Source organism: Erpetoichthys calabaricus, chromosome 1 (genome assembly GCF_900747795.2).
Source record: "Erpetoichthys calabaricus chromosome 1, fErpCal1.3, whole genome shotgun sequence".
Taxonomy (NCBI): Eukaryota; Metazoa; Chordata; class Cladistia; order Polypteriformes; family Polypteridae; genus Erpetoichthys; species Erpetoichthys calabaricus.
This window is the reverse complement of record NC_041394.2, coordinates 284021859-284043801: the sequence shown is the minus strand read 5'-3', so window position 1 is coordinate 284043801 and position 21943 is coordinate 284021859. Positions and strand designations below refer to the sequence as shown.

Sequence of the window (21943 nt, the reverse complement as noted above, 5' to 3'; positions counted from 1 at the left end):
AATTCCTAATAAGATGTGACATAATGAATAATAGATTTACTTTGAAGTAATTTGCATGTGTATTATTGGCTTTCCATCGTTTCCTCATTTATGCAGTGTGTCTAATAAACACAATATCTAAACAGGCTGCGGGTTCCACCACTGAAGTGGTATATTCATTAGAACAGTGATGCTTTAATCACAGTATTTATTGTCCGCTCTCTCTAGCTAGCATAGCTATATTTATGCATCTTGAAATGAAGAAAAAAAAAATTTGTTGCCGCATCTTTTTTTTTTTTTTTTGACCTGCAGATCTTGGAGTGGACCATTTTATTCTTTGTAGTGTGCTATAACCTCACACTTAAGTTTTTTATCTTAAGTCTGAGTCAAGTCGCAAGTCATTAATAAGACCAGTCTAAGTCGAGTCAAATATTTTTTTAAATATTGTGAAGCAAGTCAAAAAAACTTGTCATTTGATTTGAGTTGCCTACCTCTGGTGATACATATCTAAAAAAATTCCAAAGTCCAGGTGTCTTTGTTTTAAAAGCTTTAGGTAAAATTCAGAGCAAAAGGTTAAGGGAATTAACAATTAAGAGAAAAAATGGACACACCCCCCCACACAAAAAGAATGTTCTTTCTGATGATGTTTCTGTTTAAGGCTTGCAGTCAGAAGTTTACATACACTTAAGGTGAATTCTTTAAAACTCACTTAATATAAAATCTGTAATAGTTATAAACAAACTGTAAATTTGGCATATTGTTTAAGACATCTGCTTTGTGCAGGGCAAAGGTAATTTTTTCCACCAATTTTGACAGACAGAATATTTAACTTTTTATTGACTATATCACAATTCCAATTGGTCACAAATTTATATACACTTTGTTAATATTTGATAGCATTGCCTTTAAATTGTATAACTTGGGGAAACATTTTGGGTAGCATTTCACAAGCTTCTTACAATAAGTTGCTAGAATTTTGGCCCATTCCTCCAGACAGAACTGGTGTAACTGGGACAGGTTTGTAGGCCTCCTTGTTTGCACACACTTTTTCGGTTCTGCCCACAAATTTTCTGTTGAACTGAGGTCAAGGTTTTGTGATGGCAACTCAAATACCTTGACCTTGTTGTCCTTAAGCCATTTTTCCACAACTTTGGTAGTGTGCTTGGGGTTATTGTCTACTTGGAAGACCCATTTGCGACTGATCTTCAACTTCCTTGCTGAGCTCTTCAGATATTGCTGAAGCATATCTACATCATTTTCTTTGCTCATGATGCCATCTAATTTTAAATGGCCCAGTCCCACCTGCACCAAAGCACCCCAACAACATGATATTCCCTAACCCTATGCTTGGCGTTTGTGATGGTGTTCTTTGCCTTACAAGCCTCACCTTTTTTTCCTCCAAACATAACAATGGTCATTATGGCCAGAGTTGAATCTTTGATTCATCTGACCAGAGGACAGAGATCTTTGTACCCAGGTACCACTGAAAACTGCAGTCTGGCTTTTTTTGTGGCAGCTTTGGAGCAGTGGCTTCTTCCTTGTTGAGCAGCCTTGTTTTGTCTATATAAGACTCGTTTTGCTGTCTACCTGTATTCTCCAGCATCTTCACAGGGTCTTTTGCTGCTCTTCTGGGATTGATTTTACACTTTTCGTGCCAAAGTACGTTTTTCTCTAGGGGACAGAATACATCTCTTTCCTCGATGGTATGATGGCTGTGTGGTTCCATGGTGTTTATACTTGCATATTATTGTTTGTACAGATGAACGTGGAACCTTCAGGTGTTTAGAAATTTTCCCAAGGATGAAAATGATTTGTGGAGGTGCACAGTATTTTTTCTGAGGTCTTGGCTGATATCTTTAGATTTTTCCCATTATATCAAGCAAAGATGGAGTGAGGTTGATGGTAGAGCTTAACATCCATCCATATGTTGACTCCAGTTAGGCTAACTGGCTATCAAAAGCTAATTGTCTAATTAATTGCTGAAGGCCTTAACATCATTTTCTAGAATTTTCCAGTCTGTTTAAAGGCACAGTTAACAGTTAACACATTTGCAAAACAAAGGCGGTTATCTGCTGCGCTGATAAGGACATACGATTTTCCTTGCGTGTGTTGTGAAAACTAGGGTGATTAGGGTAATAAAATTTTTGCTGGGAATTCTTGCTAGTGTGTGTTAACTTCTTACTTTAACTGTACGCATTGTACATAATTTCTTTAAGTTTCTATCACATTCACTAGGACATACGTCTGGGCATTTATGTGTACAGTCATAAAGCTATATGCCTATATACCTCAATCTAATCTGTTTTTTTTTTTATTTATTTATCTAACAATCTGATATCATTCTATTGTCACATGAGGAATATAGCAGAATATTACATTAACAAGTTAATTTACAGTGGATAAAACAATCTTCCATTATCTGTGTAGGTATACTAAACCTAAATTCTGTTCAAATTAAGCAAACACTTAGGTGAATTTAACATTAACTTTCTAAGATTGTCTCTTACAATGATTGATACAGACATTTATGCTGAAGGGCATGCCCTGGACTGACGTTTTACAAATTCTTTTTGAGTTTTTTTTTCATTTCTATCCTTGTGATTTTTTTTTTTTCCCTTCAACATATTTTAATGTCTTTGTTTAAAGTACTGTGAAGTGCCCATGCTGACATCACAGTCAATGTAAAATAAAAATATTCCTCTATCTTGTTTCTTGATAATGTTGCAAAGATAACAGTTCTTGAATGTAATAGAAAAGCCATTTCGACAAATTTTCAAACTCATAGAGATTTGTTGAAAGGCAACACAAGGGATTCTCATCTTAGGCTGAAATAGTTATTTTTTAATTGACGGTGATACCATGCTGTGAAAATGTTGTGCTTTTTAGTAATAACTTAAAATTTTGAAATATAGGAAACCAACCAACAAATACAAATAATTTTTTCTGCCATGAAAGAATCAGCCTGCTGGCAACAAGGGATTTAATTTCCCTTTCATATTGAAAATGAGTGATTTTACAGTTGTATAAATGGTATGTTTTTGTCAGTTTGCCCATCACTACTTTTAAGCTGATATAAAGTGGTTAGAAAATTCATATTTTCATTTAGCTTAAGAGAATGTGAAGTGAACTATTGATTGTAATTAAATATTAAAGTTTTTTTTTTTTTTTAATTTTCAGGTTCAAACACTTAAGTTTCATCCATTTGAAGCACAAACTCTTATATCTGGATCTTTTGACAAGTATGTAAAATTATTTTGCTTTAAATGTCTTATGAAACCGTAGACTTGCATGCTATGCCTAATCTTAATACAAATGCACATTGTTTCAGGTCAGCCATTCTGTATGACTGCAGAAATCCTCAAGACAACCACAGAATTTGGAGATTTAGTGGTCAAGTTGAAAGAGTCACCTGGAATCACTTTTCACCATACAATTTTTTGGTAAGTTTTCTGTTTTAAAGCTTCTGGCAACATATGTGTATAGGTGTTAGCAACAGTTTTGTACTTTTTGAGCATACTGCAAATTCATACACAGTCACAAAAATAACTTTTGTAAATAGGCTGTTAATAAATAAAACACCATATGCTTATATTCTGAAACCTTAACAGTTCTTACCAGTACACCAGTTCTGGAAACGCAAAGAGAAAAGTGTCATTTGTGAATCCTTAAGTTGCAAGATAATAACACTAGAATCGAAAAATGTTCAAATTGTAGTGTTTAAAAAGTGATACACATTTCAGTGTGTGTGTATATATATCCAACCATCCATTTTCCAACCCGCTGAATCCGAACACAGGGTCACAGGGGTCTGCTGGAGCCAATCCCAGCCAACACAGAGCACAAGGCAGGAACCAATTCTGGGCAGGGTGCCAACCCACCGCAGAGATATATATATATAATATATATATATATATATGGTTGAAATAGTTTACTGTCAAATAAATGCAAAGAGTACACGACACGTGTTTCGCCCTCATTCTGGGCTCATCAGGTGTACACACTCCACTGCACTCCCTCTCGGGAATCGAACCTCGGACGTCAGCGTCAGAGGCGATGCCCCTAACGTTGCGCCACGGCGTGTGGTTCATTTATTTGACAGTATGTAGATCGGGGTAATTACATTCACGGCATTCATAGTCTGTGCCACAATCTTGATTGTATGGGTGGTTACAACGTATAGTTGTACAGGAGAAAAGCAATCTTGCCTCAAATCAATGGCAACCTTTTGTAGGTCTGTGAACTTAATTTAAACTTTAGGTTTAAACGGTGCTTTGTTTCCGACGTGCTGCGTTCAGTCAGTTCACGTGAGCCGCTCTCTTGTCTGATGTTGCGATGTCCACGGCTTTATTTAATGTTAGCTAAGACCTGGCACTTCAAAGTTTCTCGCTACAGCAATTTTAACTCCGTTACAAAGTGATCCAAATCTCGTTTATACATCGTGTCTTCTCATTAAACTTGTATCTCGCGAATATGGTATTGCAGACGGCAGCGGGAGCGTTTCTGTAAACTTAATTTAAACTTACGGTTTACACTGTGCTTCGCTTCTTATTGTTTCGCTGCCTTCTCAATTGTGTAATGAATGTTTTCTTCAGCGCTCTTTGGGTACGTACTGCGTTCACAGTCAGTTCACGTGATTACGTGGGAGGCGTGATGACGCGATACGCAACCGTGCCTCCCATAGCCAGCAAGCTGCAGTCCATTACAGTATATGAACAAAAAAGAGGTTCCAGTTATGGAAATGAAACCTGCCTAACTTTTGTAAGTAAGCTGTAAGGAATGAGCCTGCCAAATTTCAGCCTTCCACCTACACGGGAAGTTGGAGAATTAGTGATGAGTCAATCAGTCAGTGAGGGCTTTGCCTTTTATTAGTATAGATATATATATATATCAACATTAAAAGAAATAAACATTTCAAATACATCACTGTGTGTAATGAATGAATCTAATATACAAGTTTCACTTTTTGAATGGAATTACTGAAATAAATTAACTTTGTCATGATATTCTAATTTTATGACCAGCACCTATATATATATATATATATATATATATATATATATATATATATATATATATATATATATACTAGCAAAATACCCGCGCTTCGCAGCGGAGAAGTAGTGTGTTAAAGAGGTTATGTAAACATATGTATACATAAACATACTGTATATACATAAATATATACATATACACATCCACATATATATACATATATCAACATATATATACACATATATATATATATATATATATATATATATATATATATATATATATATATATATATATATATACACACACACACATGCAGACACATATACATATATATACATATACATATTTGTATATCTACATATATATACACATATATACATATATATACATATACATATTTGTATATCTACATATATATAAACATATATACATATACACATCCACATATATATACATATATCAACATATATATATACACATACATATACACACATACATATATATATATATATATATATATATATATATATATATATATATATATATATATATATATAATATACACACACACACACACATGCAGACACATATACATATATATACATATTTGTATATCTACATATATATATATATATATATATATATATATATATATATATATATATATATATATATATATATATATACACATATATACATATTTGTATATCTACATACATACACATATATCTGTATATATATATATAGCTGATTACCCAGTGGATTCGCTCACTGAGTGCAAGAGAAAAAAATAAAATGTATGTATAAAATAAGTTTAATTGCCAAATTTATTTTTCCACAAATAAAGAGCACTTACAATAACATAGAAATCAATATAAACAACATTAACATCATTATCATTTGAGAATATGAAGTAATATATAAGAAGCACATTGCATATAAATATAAATTATTAAACATTAAAATGTTCTTCTAAAAAACGCTACCGTGGCTATTCGTTTGTCTGTCCAGGATTTTAAATCAGCTGTAGCTCGCAAACCGTTTCACCTATTGGCTTGAAATTTGGTACACATATACTACGTCACGTCTACTATTCGCTTTCCCACACATATGAACACATATGAACACATATATATATATATATATATATATATATACACATACATATACACACACATACACATATATACATATACTTACATAGTGCGTTGCAACACGGGCTGTGATTGTTACATGGGAGGGAGAGGACAAATCACAGCTTCCCGCTTTCTAATCGGGCTTGTGATTGCTGCTTTAACGGATGCCCAGATCCCACAGTATTTCCCCTTAGGAGAGGCGTTAGGCAAGTGTAATTGAATAGCGGTGCTGCAAGTTATTACTCTTTTTATCTTTATTTTATTTTATTGTAGAATCAACTCACAGCTGCGCGCACCAGTGCGTGCGTGGCGGATGCGTACGGCTGACGTTTTCATTGTCTACCACCTTCACTAATCATTCTTGAGGCAGATTGAAGACTTAAGTGCCAGCTTAACTGAAAAATTAAAGAAAACATAATAAGTTTTAAAAAAATCAGTTTTAACGGGAAAAGATGCCGACGAAAGAAGAGAAGCAGCGGGACGCTAGGGTGAAGAGCTGCTCATTAAGCAGCAAGCGCATCAACCTCTGAGCAAACAAATGGTAAACGTACAGAGAAAGAGGATAAATACTATGAATGGTCATGTCAAGTGTATTCACTCCACGTTATCGTGCAGTGCGCTGTTACTGGTATTTTGATAAAAGAATCTGAATAACATATAAGAAGCGTATAAATTATTAAACAGTAAAACATTAACATTTAAGAAGTAAAGATATATTGAGTACTACTGTAGTGCTTTCGGGTATAGTACATTTTTTGTTTGCCCATTACATGCATAAATGTATACATTTTTTGGTGTACCTACCCAAGAACACGCGACATGACCCGGCAGTTAAAAATTTATCGCTCCAGCAATTTTAACTCTGTTACAAAGTCATCTAATATGGTATTGCAAACGGCAGCGGGAGCGTTTCTATAAACTCAATTTAAACTTACTGTTTACACCGTGCTTTGAAGATGCATAGTATGCGACACGTGTTTCGCCATAATTGTGGGCTCATCAGGAGTACGCAGTCACTGCACTCCCTTACGGGAATCGATCCTCGGACGTAGAGGCGAAGCCCCTAACGTTGTGCCACGGCGTGAGGTTCGTTCATTTGACAGCATGTAGATCGGGGTAATTACATTGCAGGCATTCGTAGTCTGATTCACAATCTGATTGTATGGGTGGTTACCTACCAGGTAATGCTTGTGGTTGGTGAGCAAGTCGGCTAACTTCTGCCACGGTGCCCTCTTTCAGTTGCGAGAAGCAGATCATACAATGGTTGAAATAGTTTAATATATATAGCAAAATCACCACGCTTCGCAGGGGCGAATATGGTATTGCAAACGGCAGCGTTTCTATAAACTTAATTTAAAGTTACGGTTTATACCGTGCCTTGTTTCATATTCTTTTCCTACCTTATCAATTGTGTAATGTGTTTTTTGAACAGGTTTGATTCATGGAAGTGATCACTCCTGCTGCGTTCAGTCACTTCACGTGAGCCGCTCTCTTGTGTGATGTTGCGATGTCCACGGGTTTATTTAATGTTAGCTAAGACCCGGCAGTTAAAAGTTTCTCGCTACAGCAATTTTAACTCTGTTACAAAGTGATGCAAACTCTCGTTTATACCTCGTGTCTTCTCATTAAACTTGTATCTCGCGAATATGGCATTGCAAACGGAAGCGGGAGCGTTTCTATAAAGTTAATTTAAGGTTACGGTTTACACCGTGCTTTTTTTATACCTCGTGTCTTCTCATTAAACTTGTATCTCGCGAATATGGTATTGCAAACGGCAGCGGGAGCGTTTCTATAAAGTTAATTTAGACTTACGGTTTACACCGTGCTTTTTTATACCTCGTGTCTTATGAAGATGCTTGTATGCGTCACTCACTCGCTTATTGTTTCGCTGCCTTGTCAATTGTGTAATGAATGTTTTCTTCAGCGCTCTTTGGGGCTCCTCCTTCTTTTCTACGTACTGAGTTCACAGTCAGTTCACGTGATTACGTGGGAGGCGTGATGACGCGACACGCAACTCAGTCTCCTACGGCCATCTTGCTGCCTTCCATTACAGTATATGGACAAAAAAGAGGTTCCAGTTATGACCATTACACGTATAATTTTGAAATGAAACCTGCCTAACTTTTGTAAGTAAGCTGTAAGGAATGAGCCTGCCAAATTTCAGCCTTCCACCTACACAGGAAGTTGGACAATTAGTGATGAGTGAGTCAGTCAGTCAGTGAGTGAGTGAATCAGTCAGTGAGGGCTTTGCCTTTTATTATTATAGATATATATATATATATATATATATATATATATATATATATATATATATATATATATATCTACACAGTGCATCCGGAAAGTATTCACAGCACATCACTTTTTCCACATTTTGTTATGTTACAGCCTTATTCCAAAATGGATTAAATTCATTTTTTTTCCTCAGACTTCTACACACAACACCCCATAATGGCAACGTGAAAAAAAGTTTACTTGAGATTTTTGCAAATTTATTAAAAATAAAAAAATTGAGAAATCACATGAACATAAATATTCACAGCCTTTGCCGTGAAGCTCAAAATTGAGCTCAGGTGCATCCTGTTTCCCCTGATCATCCTTGAGATGTTTCTGCAGCTTAATTGGAGTCCACCTGTGGTAAATTCAGTTGATTGGACATGATTTGGAAAGGCACACACCTGTCTCTATAAGGTCCCACAGTTGACAGTTCATGTCAGAGCACAAACCAAGCATGAAGTCAAAGGAATTGTCTGTAGACCTCCGAGACAGGATTGTCTCGAGGCACAAATCTGGGGAAGGTTACAGAAAAAATTCTGCTGCTTTGAAGGTCCCAATGAGCACAGTGGTCTCCATCATCCGTAAGTGGAAGAAGTTCGAAACAACCAGGACTCTTCCTAGAGCTGGCCGGCCATCTAAACTGAGCGATCGGGGGAGAAGGGCCTTAGTCAGGGAGGTGAACAAGAACCCGATGGTCACTCTGTCAGAGGTCCTCTGTGGAGAGAGGAGAACCTTCCAGAAGGACCATCTCTGCAGCAATCCACCAATCAGGCCTGTATGGTAGAGTGGCCAGACGGAAGCCACTCCTTAGTAAAAGGCACATGGCAGCCCGCCTGGAGTTTGCCAAAATGCACCTGAAGGACTCTCAGACCATGAGAAAGAAAATTCTCTGGTCTGATGAGACAAAGATTGAACTCTTTGGTGTGAAAGCCAGGCGTCATGTTTGGAGGAAACCAGGCACCACTCATCATCAGGCCAATACCATCCCTACAGTGAAGCATGGTGGTGGCAGCATCATGCTGTGGGGATGTTTTTCAGCGGCAGGGACTGGGAGACTAGTCAGGATAAAGGGAAAGATGACTTCAGCAATGTACAGAGACATCCTGGATGAAAACCTGCTCCAGAGCGCTCTTGACCTCAGACTGGGGTGACGGTTCATCTTTCAGCAGGACAACGACCCTAAGCACACAGCCAAGATATCAAAGGAGTGGCTTCAGGACAACTCTGTGAATGTCCTTGAGTGGCCCAGCCAGAGCCCAGACTTGAATCCAATTGAACATCTCTGGAGAGATCTTAAAATGGCTGTGCACCGACGCTTCCCATCCAACCTGATGGAGCTTGAGAGGTGCTGCAAAGAGGAATGGGTGAAACTGGCCAAGGATAGGTGTGCCAAGCTTGTGGCATCATATTCAAAAATACTTGAGGCTGTAATTGCTTCCAAAGGTGCATCGACAAAGTATTGAGCAAAGGCTGTGAATACTTATGTACATGTGATTTCTCAGTTTTTTTTATTTTTAATAAATTTGCAAAAACCTCAAGTAACCTTTTTTCATGTTGTCATTATGGGGTGTTGTGTGTAGAATTCTGAGGAAAAAAATGAATTTAATCCATTTTGGAATAAGGCTGTAACATAACAAAATGTGGAAAAAGTGATGCGCTGTGAATACTTTCCGGATGCACTGTATATACAGTCGATTCCGGTTAATTGGACCACCTGTTAATCGGACCAGCCGCTTATTCGGACCGAATCCTAAAGAACCGAAACAGATCATATTACATAAGCCTAATATTGTTTGCTTATTTGGACCAAAATTCTGTTTAATCGGACCAAAGAACGTGACAGAGAATAAGAAAAAGAAGCCACACAAGTAGCGGATGTAAAGCGGGTCAGCGTCATCAGGAGGATCCCTGGGCTTCCCGGGAGAATTTATGCTTTTTCAAAGGTCAGGAAGTCGGAAAATTTGTACCAAGTGCAAACCAGTGGGAGTGAACATGCCTGCCCTTTTCCTAAAACGGACCGCCCAGTAGCCGGCGACATGAAGTTGAGCGTAAACAAGAGTGTCCGTGCAAGGAATTCCTTCCTGTCAATAAGAATTAAAGTTTACACGAGAAAGCTTTTGCTTCAAGAAAGTCAAACTGGACGCTTTTGATGATGATGATGACCCTAATGAGTTAGTGCAAGTGACAACACAGGATGCCAGGAAATGCATTGAAACTATGCGCCGCTATTTCATGCAGGAGAGAAATGAAGGCAGTCCCATTGATGCGTTAGATGTTTGTGGTGATTTTGTTCAAGTGCAGTGCATCAACAGAATGTGTCAGATCACACTAGACAAGTTCTTCAAACGTTGACTGGAATTTGGTAATGTAACCTTTTTTATTGTGCTTCGCATGCTGAGTGTCGTGTAGATCGTTTCGAAGAATTTGTAGATTTCTTTTTCAGTAAACAAAGTTGTAAGCATCTGTACATGTACATGTACGTAGTTCTTGTTTGTACGTTCACCATATGCGTGTGCAGCACAATAAAAGTCATAATAACTTTTTAATATGTTACTTATAGCACGTCCCGTCTTGGTTGCAAATGTTCCTGTAATTGGACCAGCCGGTTATTAGGACCAAAATGATCTCGTCCCGATGTGGTCCGATTAAGCGGAATCGACTGTATATATGTATGTATGTATGTATATATGTGTGTGTGTGTGTGTGTGTATATATATATATATATATATATATATATATATATATATATATATATATATATATATATATATATATATATATATATATATATACAGTGGAACCTTGGTTCACGACCATAATTCGTTCCAAAACTTTGGTCGTGAACCGAAGCAACTTCCCCCATAGGATTGTATGTAAATACAATTAATCCGTTCCAGACCATACGAACATTATGTAAATATATATTGTTTTTAAGCACAAATATAGTTAATTAAACCATAGAACGCACAGTGATGGCTACTTCCAAGCATAATAAAGTGACATGTCACAAAGCTCAGATCATCTCAAACTGGTTTCTTGAGCATGTCAGTGAGTTAAATGTACTCAAATGGCCTCCACAGTCACCAGATCTCAATTCAATAGAGTGCCTTTGGGATGTGTGGGGATGGGAGATTGCAACCAACAAATCTGCAGCAACTGTGTGATGCCATTTTGTCAACATGGACCAAAATCTCACTTGAATGTTTCCAGCACCTTGTTGAATCCATGCCATGAAGATTTACAGCAGTTTTGAGGGCAAAAGGGGATCTAACCCAGTCCTTGCAAGGTATACCTAATAAAGTGGATGGTGTGTGTGTATGTCCATTTAAGAGAGTTATATTCTGTCAGTTAAGTCAGTCTTTAGCAGTACATTGAAAGTCAAAATTTCTTTTGATCATTTTTTTACTTTGACACGTCTGTATTTCATATTCTATGCCAAATTGAGAATTAATACATTGGCCTTGTTTTCTTTTTGTCTTCTTTTCAACTTGACTTTCAGGAAGGCATTCAAATTCAGGTTGTACTTGCTCAAGCAGTATTTTGTTAAAAGTTCAGGTTTAAGGTCATTGTTTAAGTTTATATTATGCGGTTAATTTTATTTTAAAATTCCTTTGTGCCGATTCTACATTAATTTTATGATCAGTGTTTATTTGCTTCATGATTTATGTCTTAATTTATAATTACGTTTTAATGTTAAATGTGATTAATTGGAATTAATTACATAGATTTATGCAATTAATTATATAATATTGCTCTCCAAAATGGACTATGGATTCTTTTGATTGTAACAGTATATAGTCAAGCTTTAATTCCTAGTTATATATTTATCTGATTCTTTGAAGGAAAAGACAGCTGATTCAGTTAAGTTTAGTATAGAGCTGTGTGATGTGTTAAAAATTCACATTGCCACATCAACATTTCAGAATTTTGCTGATATACAATATAATCCCCTGTGCGAGGTGGGTTGGAGTTGATATGGTTGTGGACTACAATTAATTAGATACTGTACCCATGTACTGTGGAAAGCTCAGAATACATTATATATATACACACACACACACTGTTTCTTATCGGGTGAAGAAAGCATAATGTCACTGACAAGTTGCATTAGCCTTTGCACTCACAGTATAAGCTGGCATTTTATAATGCATATGATTGGCTTCAGAGTGACAACAGCATGCAGTCATTTTAAAGATATCGAGCTACCTAAAATAACAATAAAAAGAGCAAGAAACCACAGGCACTCTGAGCCTGCCAGCACTGTAGCAGTGTAGCACCATAAATATACCTGTCGTCTTCTCATTCAAATTTTGTGTGTGATGCACTGATCAGAGTGCCTCATCTCAGCGACAGGGCACTCCTGCTGCTTGATGAAAAGTGTATTCCTCTCATCCATAAAAGTTTTTTTATTTTTAGTAAACCTCATTCTTCCTGCCTCAATAGCTCAAATGTAACTGATTACTTAATGGCACAGTTTCACAATTATTTTTACAAAAGGAAGGAAATTCCGTCACCTTTACTCACTGAGCTCTGCCATGAACTAGCAATTAACATTAACCTCTCAGACCAGGTGTCTGTGTAATGGATAACTAGGCCAATCCCCTGTCACTCTATTAGTCTTTAGCTAGTTTGCCCTTTCATCCACTATGGGGAGGAAAAAAAGGGGCCATGATGCATTGCAGAGGAATCTTGCACTCCTGCTGCTGTATTTTTATTTCCATCGATGATCTGCAATGAACAGTAATGACCTTTTGCCTCAGCCCTATTTGAGTCTTATAAAGACTACTTCCCCTTACAAGCCCAGTTTGGTAACGCAGAGGTTCTCAACAGTTTTTAAAGCCAAGGCCCTCCAAAATGTTGTACAGTCTGGTCACGCCCCCCTACAAATACTATATAATGTCAGTGTAGCGAGCATTAATCTTGAATCTTGGTTACTGCTAACACCTGTAAACTTTCCTGCTTTTGTAAAATGGTAAACCTATTTATTATTTAAAGAAAATGTTTATCTTTAGTTTAAAAAAAAAAAAAAAAAAATTAGACAAAATTTTGCATTCTTTTAATTTGCAAAAATTATCTAGTTACATATGAATTCAGATAAAAAGAAGTTAAAAAATAATTGAAGTTACATACAGTTTCAGGTCATAAACCAATATTGAGTCCGAGTCTCCTTCATGGCACCGAGTGTCTGTTTTATTGGGTTATTTTTGTCTGTGCCAGATTCCAATGTGTTAACATCTCTCCTTCTACCTTCATCCTATTCCTGTATTTATTTTCTAAGGAAGTACTAAGGTTACAAAACACTGCCAACTCTGTCCAATACAAAAGCTTTCTGCTGTTGATTAGTATTAATAAAACTAAAATGAAGTGTTTTATTATTTATAATTGTTAACATTGTCTTTGTCCCTTAATTTATATTCTTCTGTAAAATTCTAAAACTGTTCTAAAAGTAGTGGTACACCAAATTAAATTGCTAAACCAAAAAATATTGAAATGTCAATGGCCCAGACCTGAGAGAGCAAGGGACAGAGAGGCAGATGCACTAACTGTGTAACCTCCTCATGTGGGTTTAGGTAGTGGGATGCCCTATTAGGCAAAAATCCATCAGTGCTTCTGGGAAGTCTCCATCCTGGCATAGATTCTCTGAAACTGGTATGACGTGAGAGGCAACCTCGGACACCATGTGAGCATTTTGTAGATTTTGATTTGATGCAGGCAGTGGACATGTAAGAGGAGAGTGAGACCAAGTGTGAGAGACATGAGTGGAAACAGAGCATGAAACTGAAGCAAAACCCAGCATAGAGACTCTGGTTCGGCTGCTGTGTACTCAGTGGTGCTTTGAAGGCCTACTTACTTCCTGCTCCGCTAAATTTAATGTTTTCAGTTTTTTTTGTCCCAGGCATATCACCTGACAGCTGCTCTCGTACCATATAGATTAAGAGCTGCTTTATGCAACAATTGAGCTATCTGTACATTTACTTAAAAGCTACATTAGGCAATTTGAAGATGGTCTTTTTATATATATATATATATATATATATATATATATATATAATACTGTATATAAACGTTAGCCTTGTCCAGACTGCTACAATCCCCAGTTCCTGCATGCATAGCTTGATGGCTACCCAGGAGGCCACAGCCCACAGTTTGAAAACCATTTTGCTAATGTACTGATCACAGTGTGATGTCTTTTATTGGTAAAGATAACAAAGCCTAGATAAGAGTTCAGTAGTGCAAGACTGCATGCAAATTTTTTTTAAACACACAAAATTAATTTGTAGGGTGCCTAGTGTTCTTTAGTTTAACACCAGTAGTACTTTCCTCTAACACTGTCTAGTATTCCAGCATAAATACTAAAAAGTCAAAATAAAGCCACTAATTGGTAAAGAACACTTTTAACAGTATATCCTTAGTGTTTCTTAAAATGTTGTGTTGAATATACAATCTTTAGAGTTTTACATGCTTGCCTTTTAAACCAAGAATGCTAAATCTGGAGACAGAACCATGTAGTTGGTGACACTGATGTTTGACCACAGTACTTTGCCACAGCTTATGTAGTTTTAAAAACTAATTGTGCTTTGACCCTGTTGACATAGGACTGAGACTACAACTCCAGTTTCAAATAAAATTGGCTTATAAAAGTAAAGGAATAATTACAACCAAAGCTGCAACTGGTATTGTAGTGTGTGTTTGGGATAGATTGTGAAAGTGTTTAACCTCTGAAAGTCCCTTTGACTCGCATAGAGATTACGAAGTTGTTATGCTTTTATTTATTTTGTGGGCAGAGGCCAACCATAAGCCTTTCAGACACCGCACAACATACAGTGGGGCAAAAAAGTATTTAGTCAGCCACTAATTGTGCAAGTTCTCCCACTTAAAAAGATGAGAGAGGCCTGTAATTTTCATCATAGGTATACCTCAACTATGAGAAACAAAATGAGAAAAAAAAATCCAGAAAATCACATTGTCTGATTTTTGAAGAATTTATTTGCAAATTATGGTGGAAAAAAGTATTTGGTCAATAACAAAAGTTCATCTCAATACTTTGTTATATACCCTTTGTTGGCAATAACAGAGGTCAAACGTTTTCTGTAAGTCTTCACAAGGTTTTCACACACTGTTGCTGGTATTTTGGCCCATTCCTCCATGCAGATCTCCTCTAGAGCAGTGATGTTTTGGGGCTGTCGCTGGACAACACGGACTTTCAACTCCCTCCAAAGATTTTCTATGGGTTTGAGATCTGGAGACTGGCTAGGCCACTTCAGGACCTTGAAATGCTTCTTACGTTACCCAGGCAGTGTGTTTGGGATCATTGTCATGCTGAAAGACCCAGCCACGTTTCATCTTCAATGCCCTTGCTAATGGAAGGAGGTTTTCTCTCAAAATCTGATGATACATGGCCCCATTCATTTTTTCCTTTACACAGATCAGTCGTCCTGGTCCCTTTGCAGAAAAACAGCCCCAAAGCATGATGTTTCTACCCCCATGCTTTACAGTAGGTATGGTGTTCTTTGGATGCAACTCAGCATTCTTTCTCCTCCAAACACGACGAGTAGAGTTTTTTTCATCTGACCATATGACATTCTCCCAGTCCTCTTCTGGATCATCCAAATGCTCTCTAGTAAACTTCAGACGGGCCTGCACATGTACTGGCTTAAGCAGGGGGACACGTCTGGCACTGCAGCATTTGAGTCCCTGGCAGCGTAGTGTGTTACTGATGGTAGCCTTTGTTACTTTGGTCCCAGCTCTCTGCAGGTCATTCACTAGGTCCCCCCGTGTGGTTCTGGGATTTTGCTCACCGTTTTTGTGATCATTTTGACCCCATGGGGTGAGATCTTGCGTGGAGCTCCAGATCGAGGGAGATTATCAGTGGTCTTGTATGTCTTCCATTTTCTAATAATTGCTCCCACAGTTGATTTCTTCACACCAAGCTGCTTATCTATTGCAGATTCAGTCTTCCCAGCCTGGTGCAGGTCTACAATTTTGTTTCTGGTGTACTTTAACAGCTCTTTGGTCTTGGCCATAGTGGAGTTTGGAGTGTGACTGCTTGAACTCGTTATCAATATAAAAGACATCTGTCCACAACCTCAAACAGGTGCCATTAATACAGGTAATGAGTGGAGGACAGAGGAGCTTCTTACAGAAGAAGTTACAGGTCTGTGAGAGCCAGAAATCTTGCTTGTTTGTAGGTGACCAAATACTTATTTTCCACCATAATTTGCAAATAAATTCTTTAAAAATCAGACAATGTGATTTTCTGGATTTTTTTTTCTCATTTTGTCTCTCATAGTTGAGGTATACCTATGATGAAAATTACAGGCCTCTCTCATCTTTGTAAGTGGGAGAACTTGCACAATTGGTGGCCGACTAAGTACTTTTTTGCCCCACTGTATTTCTCTCTATAAACATAAAGTGTCAATGATATTTAAGTAAAAGGTCAATATGTTGAATTTAAAAATAAGTTACATTACAAGTAGAAATGCCTCATATGAAAATGTCACTAAACACATGTACAGTAAATCCTAAAATTCTACAAAAGAACAAGAAACAAAATAAAGACATTCAAGAATGCTAATATTGTAATGAGGTTTTAAAAAAGTCCTAATTCCAGCTGATGAGAAATAAAAAAGGACTCTAAAAGAACAATCTCCAAAGAAACAAGTGGCAGAGTTCTACTAGTCTATTAAGCGAAATGATCCCTTGCATGGTGATCACAATGTCACCATCTCAAGTAAAATGAGAAAATACAGATAATGTGACTTTGTTAACTGGGATAGATTGCAATGTGTTCACTCTTTTCTCTAATCACTTTATTTTTCACAAGTTAGGATGTATTGATTTTGTATTTTTGTTGTTATATGGAAAGCATGTGTTTTATACCTTATTTGTTATTCTTTTTGTCTTCATTTTGGTCATTTGAATATAAGACTGAACAGTTATATTAAAAGTAATATTAGGTACAGAATTTTTACAGAATGTTTTACAGTCTTGAACTTACTGCTCATGTTATGAATATTAACATACACATTCGGATTATTTAATTGATTTTTTTTTTTCTGATTCGCTTTATTATGCAGGCTAGTACAGATGATGGTTTTGTGTACTGTCTGGATGCCAGATCAGATAAGCCCATCTTTACTCTCAAAGCTCATGATGGTGAAGTATCAGGTATGTCTATCTTGAGCCTGGGTGTTCTCTATGCAGAGCTTACCTGTTCTCTCTGTGTTTACATGGGTTTTCTTCTGGGAAGTCCTGATAAGACCTACATCTTCTAAGATATTCTTGTTAGGGTATTTTGCAATTCTAGTTGGGCCCCTGTTGGATTGGGATTGGGACTGGGACTGGGAATGTGAGTGTCGATGTGTATATACAGTAGGCCTTAAGATGAACTAGTACTGTGTCTAGGTCAGTTTACTGTCTTGCACTCAGTGTTGCGGGGATAGGCTCAGACCCTTTTTGACTCTGAATTGGATTTTAGAGTGTTTGAAATTGCTATATAATTGCAACAAGCAACTCATAAATGTGTTGACCCACTGTTTTCTCCTGCTTCATAAATATTTAGTTAGACATTAAAAAATCCCACTTAGCTAGGAGAAATCAACAAAATGTGTGTGTGTGTGTATATGTATATGTGTATGTGTGTATTTATATGTAAAATATATATATATATATATATATATATATATATATATATATATATAATAATATAATGTGTATGTACTTCACCAAAGGTTCAAGTGTCACATGGGAAACTTTTTTCCCCTAACCAAAGAACAGTTAAATCAAAATATGAAAACATGGGTCATAATAAGTACCAGAAAGTATTTTCTTTTATATTTCCATTTCTGTACTGACTTTCATTAAGTTTTTAATCACTTTTAGGATTTCTTTAACCTTTTATGCTATGGATGGGTTAGTGCACCCTGCCAAACACTGCCTACTTCTGACATTAAACAGTCGATCTTTGCTTTCCAGTCGCGTGTGTGATCATTTACTGCAGCAGTTGTGAGTTCTTCTACTTCACTTTCAGCCCAGGGTTGTGATTATTGTGAAGTGGGCAGCCTCATTTGTAACTGTCATCTTTTAATGCTTCTCACTTTTGTCTTTATAAGAAATGCATGTGGTGTACAAGTATAACATACAAATACATTTATATGGATGTATTTTTGACTGCATTTTTTTTTTATTTTTTACAGGTTTGGATTTAAGCAGTCAAGTTAACGGATGCTTAGTGACATCATCATCAGATAAATATGTTAAAATATGGGATATCCTTGGTAACAAGCCTAATCTAATTTATTCAAGAGACATGAAAATGGTGAGCCTGTCATTTCTGTTGTGTAATTTAAGAATTGTGTCCTTACTATTCACACTAGAAATTTTGTCAAAAAATATGAATCCTCTTCCACTTACGAATTTTATAATGACATTATTTTGATAACATAAATTTTATTAATTACTTAATCTGGCAGTTTTTCTCTCTTTACTGTTTGTTGTGAAAATATTTCATTTACCTTTGAACATGAATGAGTTTTTATGTAACGGTTTTTAATTTTACTTTGTTTTATCTATCTGATAGGGAGTTTTGTTCTGTGCCTCATGCTGTCCAGACTTTCCATTTGTCTATGCATTTGGAGGACAGAAAGGAGGTTTGCGTGTTTGGAACATAAGCGATGTAGGAGCAGGTACAAAAATATTCATATTTTACTTCAAATATATATTTTGATTGTGTGTAATTTCAACTGTACAAGGGGGAACCCAAAAATAAGGAGAATATTTTTGTGGAGGCTGGAGGGGCATGTGTGTGTACTAGACTGCCCTCTGCATCATTTGGCCAAGTGGTGTCCTTGAAGTGCTCAAGTGATTGCGTGATGCAGTGTGGAGAAAACAACCCGAATTGTGGTGATCAGGTGATCCTTGCACCCTGTGATTTTTTTCTTTTTTCCAAGAATGAAGAGGGACCTTAAAGGAAAGTGTTTTCAGGATGTACAGTAGTGAAGGTCAAGAAGCATACGACAGAGGCACTGAATGCTGTCACGTTGCAAGAATTTCAGAACAGTTTTGAACAATGGATAGAGTGGGGAGGGGGGTTCAAGTGTATTGGGTCTCAGGGAGAGTATTTTGATGGTGAATACATTTTGGAAGTGTTCTGGGAAATATACAATTTTTTTTTTCATTCTTGTTATTTTTGGGTCCCCCCTCATATGCTGTCATGATTTTTCTCCATTAAAAATTGTATGTGTTTTAACTTAGTTGATTTTGTTACACAGTAATTCAAAATCTATTAGAATTCTGTTGTTTTTAAATGAAAAAACACACACTTAAAGCACCCCAAACCCTTTGTAAAGTCAAGATGTCGCCTCCTGTGCCTCATCAGTTACTTGTCACTAAATGTAAAGCAGAACATTTCTGCCAAGTTTTTCAAAATATCCCAAATCAAACACATGGATTTATTTTTAGATTCAGTAATATTAGAATTTGTGCCAAAGAAATTGTGCCACATATTTGCAAAGGTATCTTTTATCAGTAGATCTTTATTTTTTTTTCCTCAAAAATATGTGATATTTGATAAAATTATTTGGGCTAGATGCTCTAGTTACAGACTTTTTGACACGTGTTAATTCTTGGATGTTTAAGATGGATTGTAGTTTTTTGGGTACCACATATCAGAACGCGCCACATGATGAACCACCCAGATTGGGACCTGAGTGCACTGGGGGACACCTCAGTGACTGGAGTGCCAATCCTGCCACCAAGTTTTCCCTGCTAGTTGGAGGAACTGCTTGCAGGGGTGGTAGCAGAATACTGTCATACCCTGGGCGAAGCAATTGCAGGTTAACCGCCTTGCTCAAGGGCCCAAAGGAGTGGAATCACTTCAGGCATTTACGGGATTCGAACTGGAAACCTTTTGATTGCCAGTACAGATCTCTAGCCTCCACCCTACACATCAGGATGATAGTATTATTTATGTTCTTTTAAATAGCTTTCAAGTGTAACAGTCCTTTCTGATTTTGGGGTTGGGTGGATTTGGATTATTTGAAGTCAAGAATGTGGACTTGCAGCTGTCTAGATCAACACAAATCTCCCAGCTTCTGGGGGCCATTTTATTGGTTCTGTACATTATATACATTACTACTGCTTACTTTGAGGTACCTGTATTTCTTCTGTAAAATACCATGCATTTATATTTGTAAGGCTTATGGCTTTGTATTTAGTTATCAGCAACTGTAGTTGTGCCAATGTGACCGGTATTTCTAGTTCTGTCTTTTCTTGTTTGACCATGGTGTTTTGGTTCTATTTCAGTGAATGCTGCTTTTGGGAACCGAGAAAAACTAGTGGCAGCAGGACCTTCAAGCTCAACAGAAAGTAGTGCTGCAGAAACAAACATGGAAACCTAGCACAGCATCACAGACGTAAAGAAAAGGAACTGGTGTGTCTTAGCAATAGTAGTCAGGACTGGCCAATGTCTGTCAATAAACAATATCTTAAAATAGTTACCATTATGGCTTTATGAATGACAACAGAAACAGTACCATTGTATTTACTGTAAATTGTACACTCACATTTTGTAATAATAATTGAAATAATCAGGTTTATTTGGTAATGGTAAATGTAGTTTTGGAGTAAAATCAAAAATTTGTCAAGAAACAGTAAATGTAACTTTCTGTATTTTCACAGAATAGATTCTCCTCTCCAAGCAAAAGTGCTCATTTATTTTGTGTTTGAGGTAGAGTAAATGGACAAATACTGTACATATATTTGTACTTATTTTAATAACATTGCAAGGTGCCAATAAGGTTGCTTCAACTATATATCCATGATAAGCTGTACATGTACAGATGATTAAAGCAATTTATTTTACTGTATATGTTTTAATATACATCTTTCGTGTCTAGATCCCCTTCTTTTTATCTAATAGAAGAAAGTAATAGTTGAAGAAAATGGTCACTAATTTGTCCCTGGACAAAGTAAATTAGGGAATGAGCTCCAAAGAAAGACCTCCATGAAAGGTACGCCACTCCTCTTCTGTAGATGCTTATTCTGTTGGTTTTTATGTATTTGTTGATGGAATGTGTTCTTCTTTCTAGTCTGAGTCAGACTATCGCTTAACAAAATGCTCAACACAAGTCTTTATTTTTGATGCTGATATGATATTCACTTTTGTATTGATCAGGTGGATCATTGTGGGGTTTTTTTTTTGGGGATCAGTTTTTTTTTTATTGATTCAGGGAATTTAACAAACACAAAGAAGGTCATTTGAAAAAAGGGAAAAACCACACACTCCGAATAGAGACTTTCTCTGTGGATTCTAAAGATACTCCATTAATGTGAGAGGTTGTCAGTTCCAAAAAAATTAGATTGAATGGAAATCTCAAAGATGTTTTTTAGAGGCAAGAAGTCATTTTGTCACTGAAGTACCAAGACAACAGTTCACATGCGTGAGAGGCGACAAGGTTTTGAAAGATCCAACAGAAGCTAAGTTGGAGGAGTAGGACTGATGTTAAAGTGTATTTGTTTAATTAAACTATAGACCACTGGTGTTAACTGTTCATTTG

General features: G+C 36.7%; 1 protein-coding gene across 1 annotated transcript in view; it reads left to right on the top strand.

The window, feature by feature from the left end:
- pwp1 (PWP1 homolog, endonuclein) overlaps window positions 1-21269 on the top strand; it is a 72348-nt gene extending 51079 nt beyond the window's left edge. The window contains exons 10-15 of the mRNA XM_028815904.2: window positions 3157-3218; window positions 3308-3419; window positions 17465-17555; window positions 18584-18705; window positions 18967-19072; window positions 20691-21269. Coding sequence (XP_028671737.1) covers window positions 3157-3218; window positions 3308-3419; window positions 17465-17555; window positions 18584-18705; window positions 18967-19072; window positions 20691-20785 — 588 coding nt within the window. The 3' untranslated portion in view covers window positions 20786-21269. The remainder of the gene's footprint in view (window positions 1-3156; window positions 3219-3307; window positions 3420-17464; window positions 17556-18583; window positions 18706-18966; window positions 19073-20690) is intronic.
- Window positions 21270-21943: the final 674 nt, after the last annotated feature.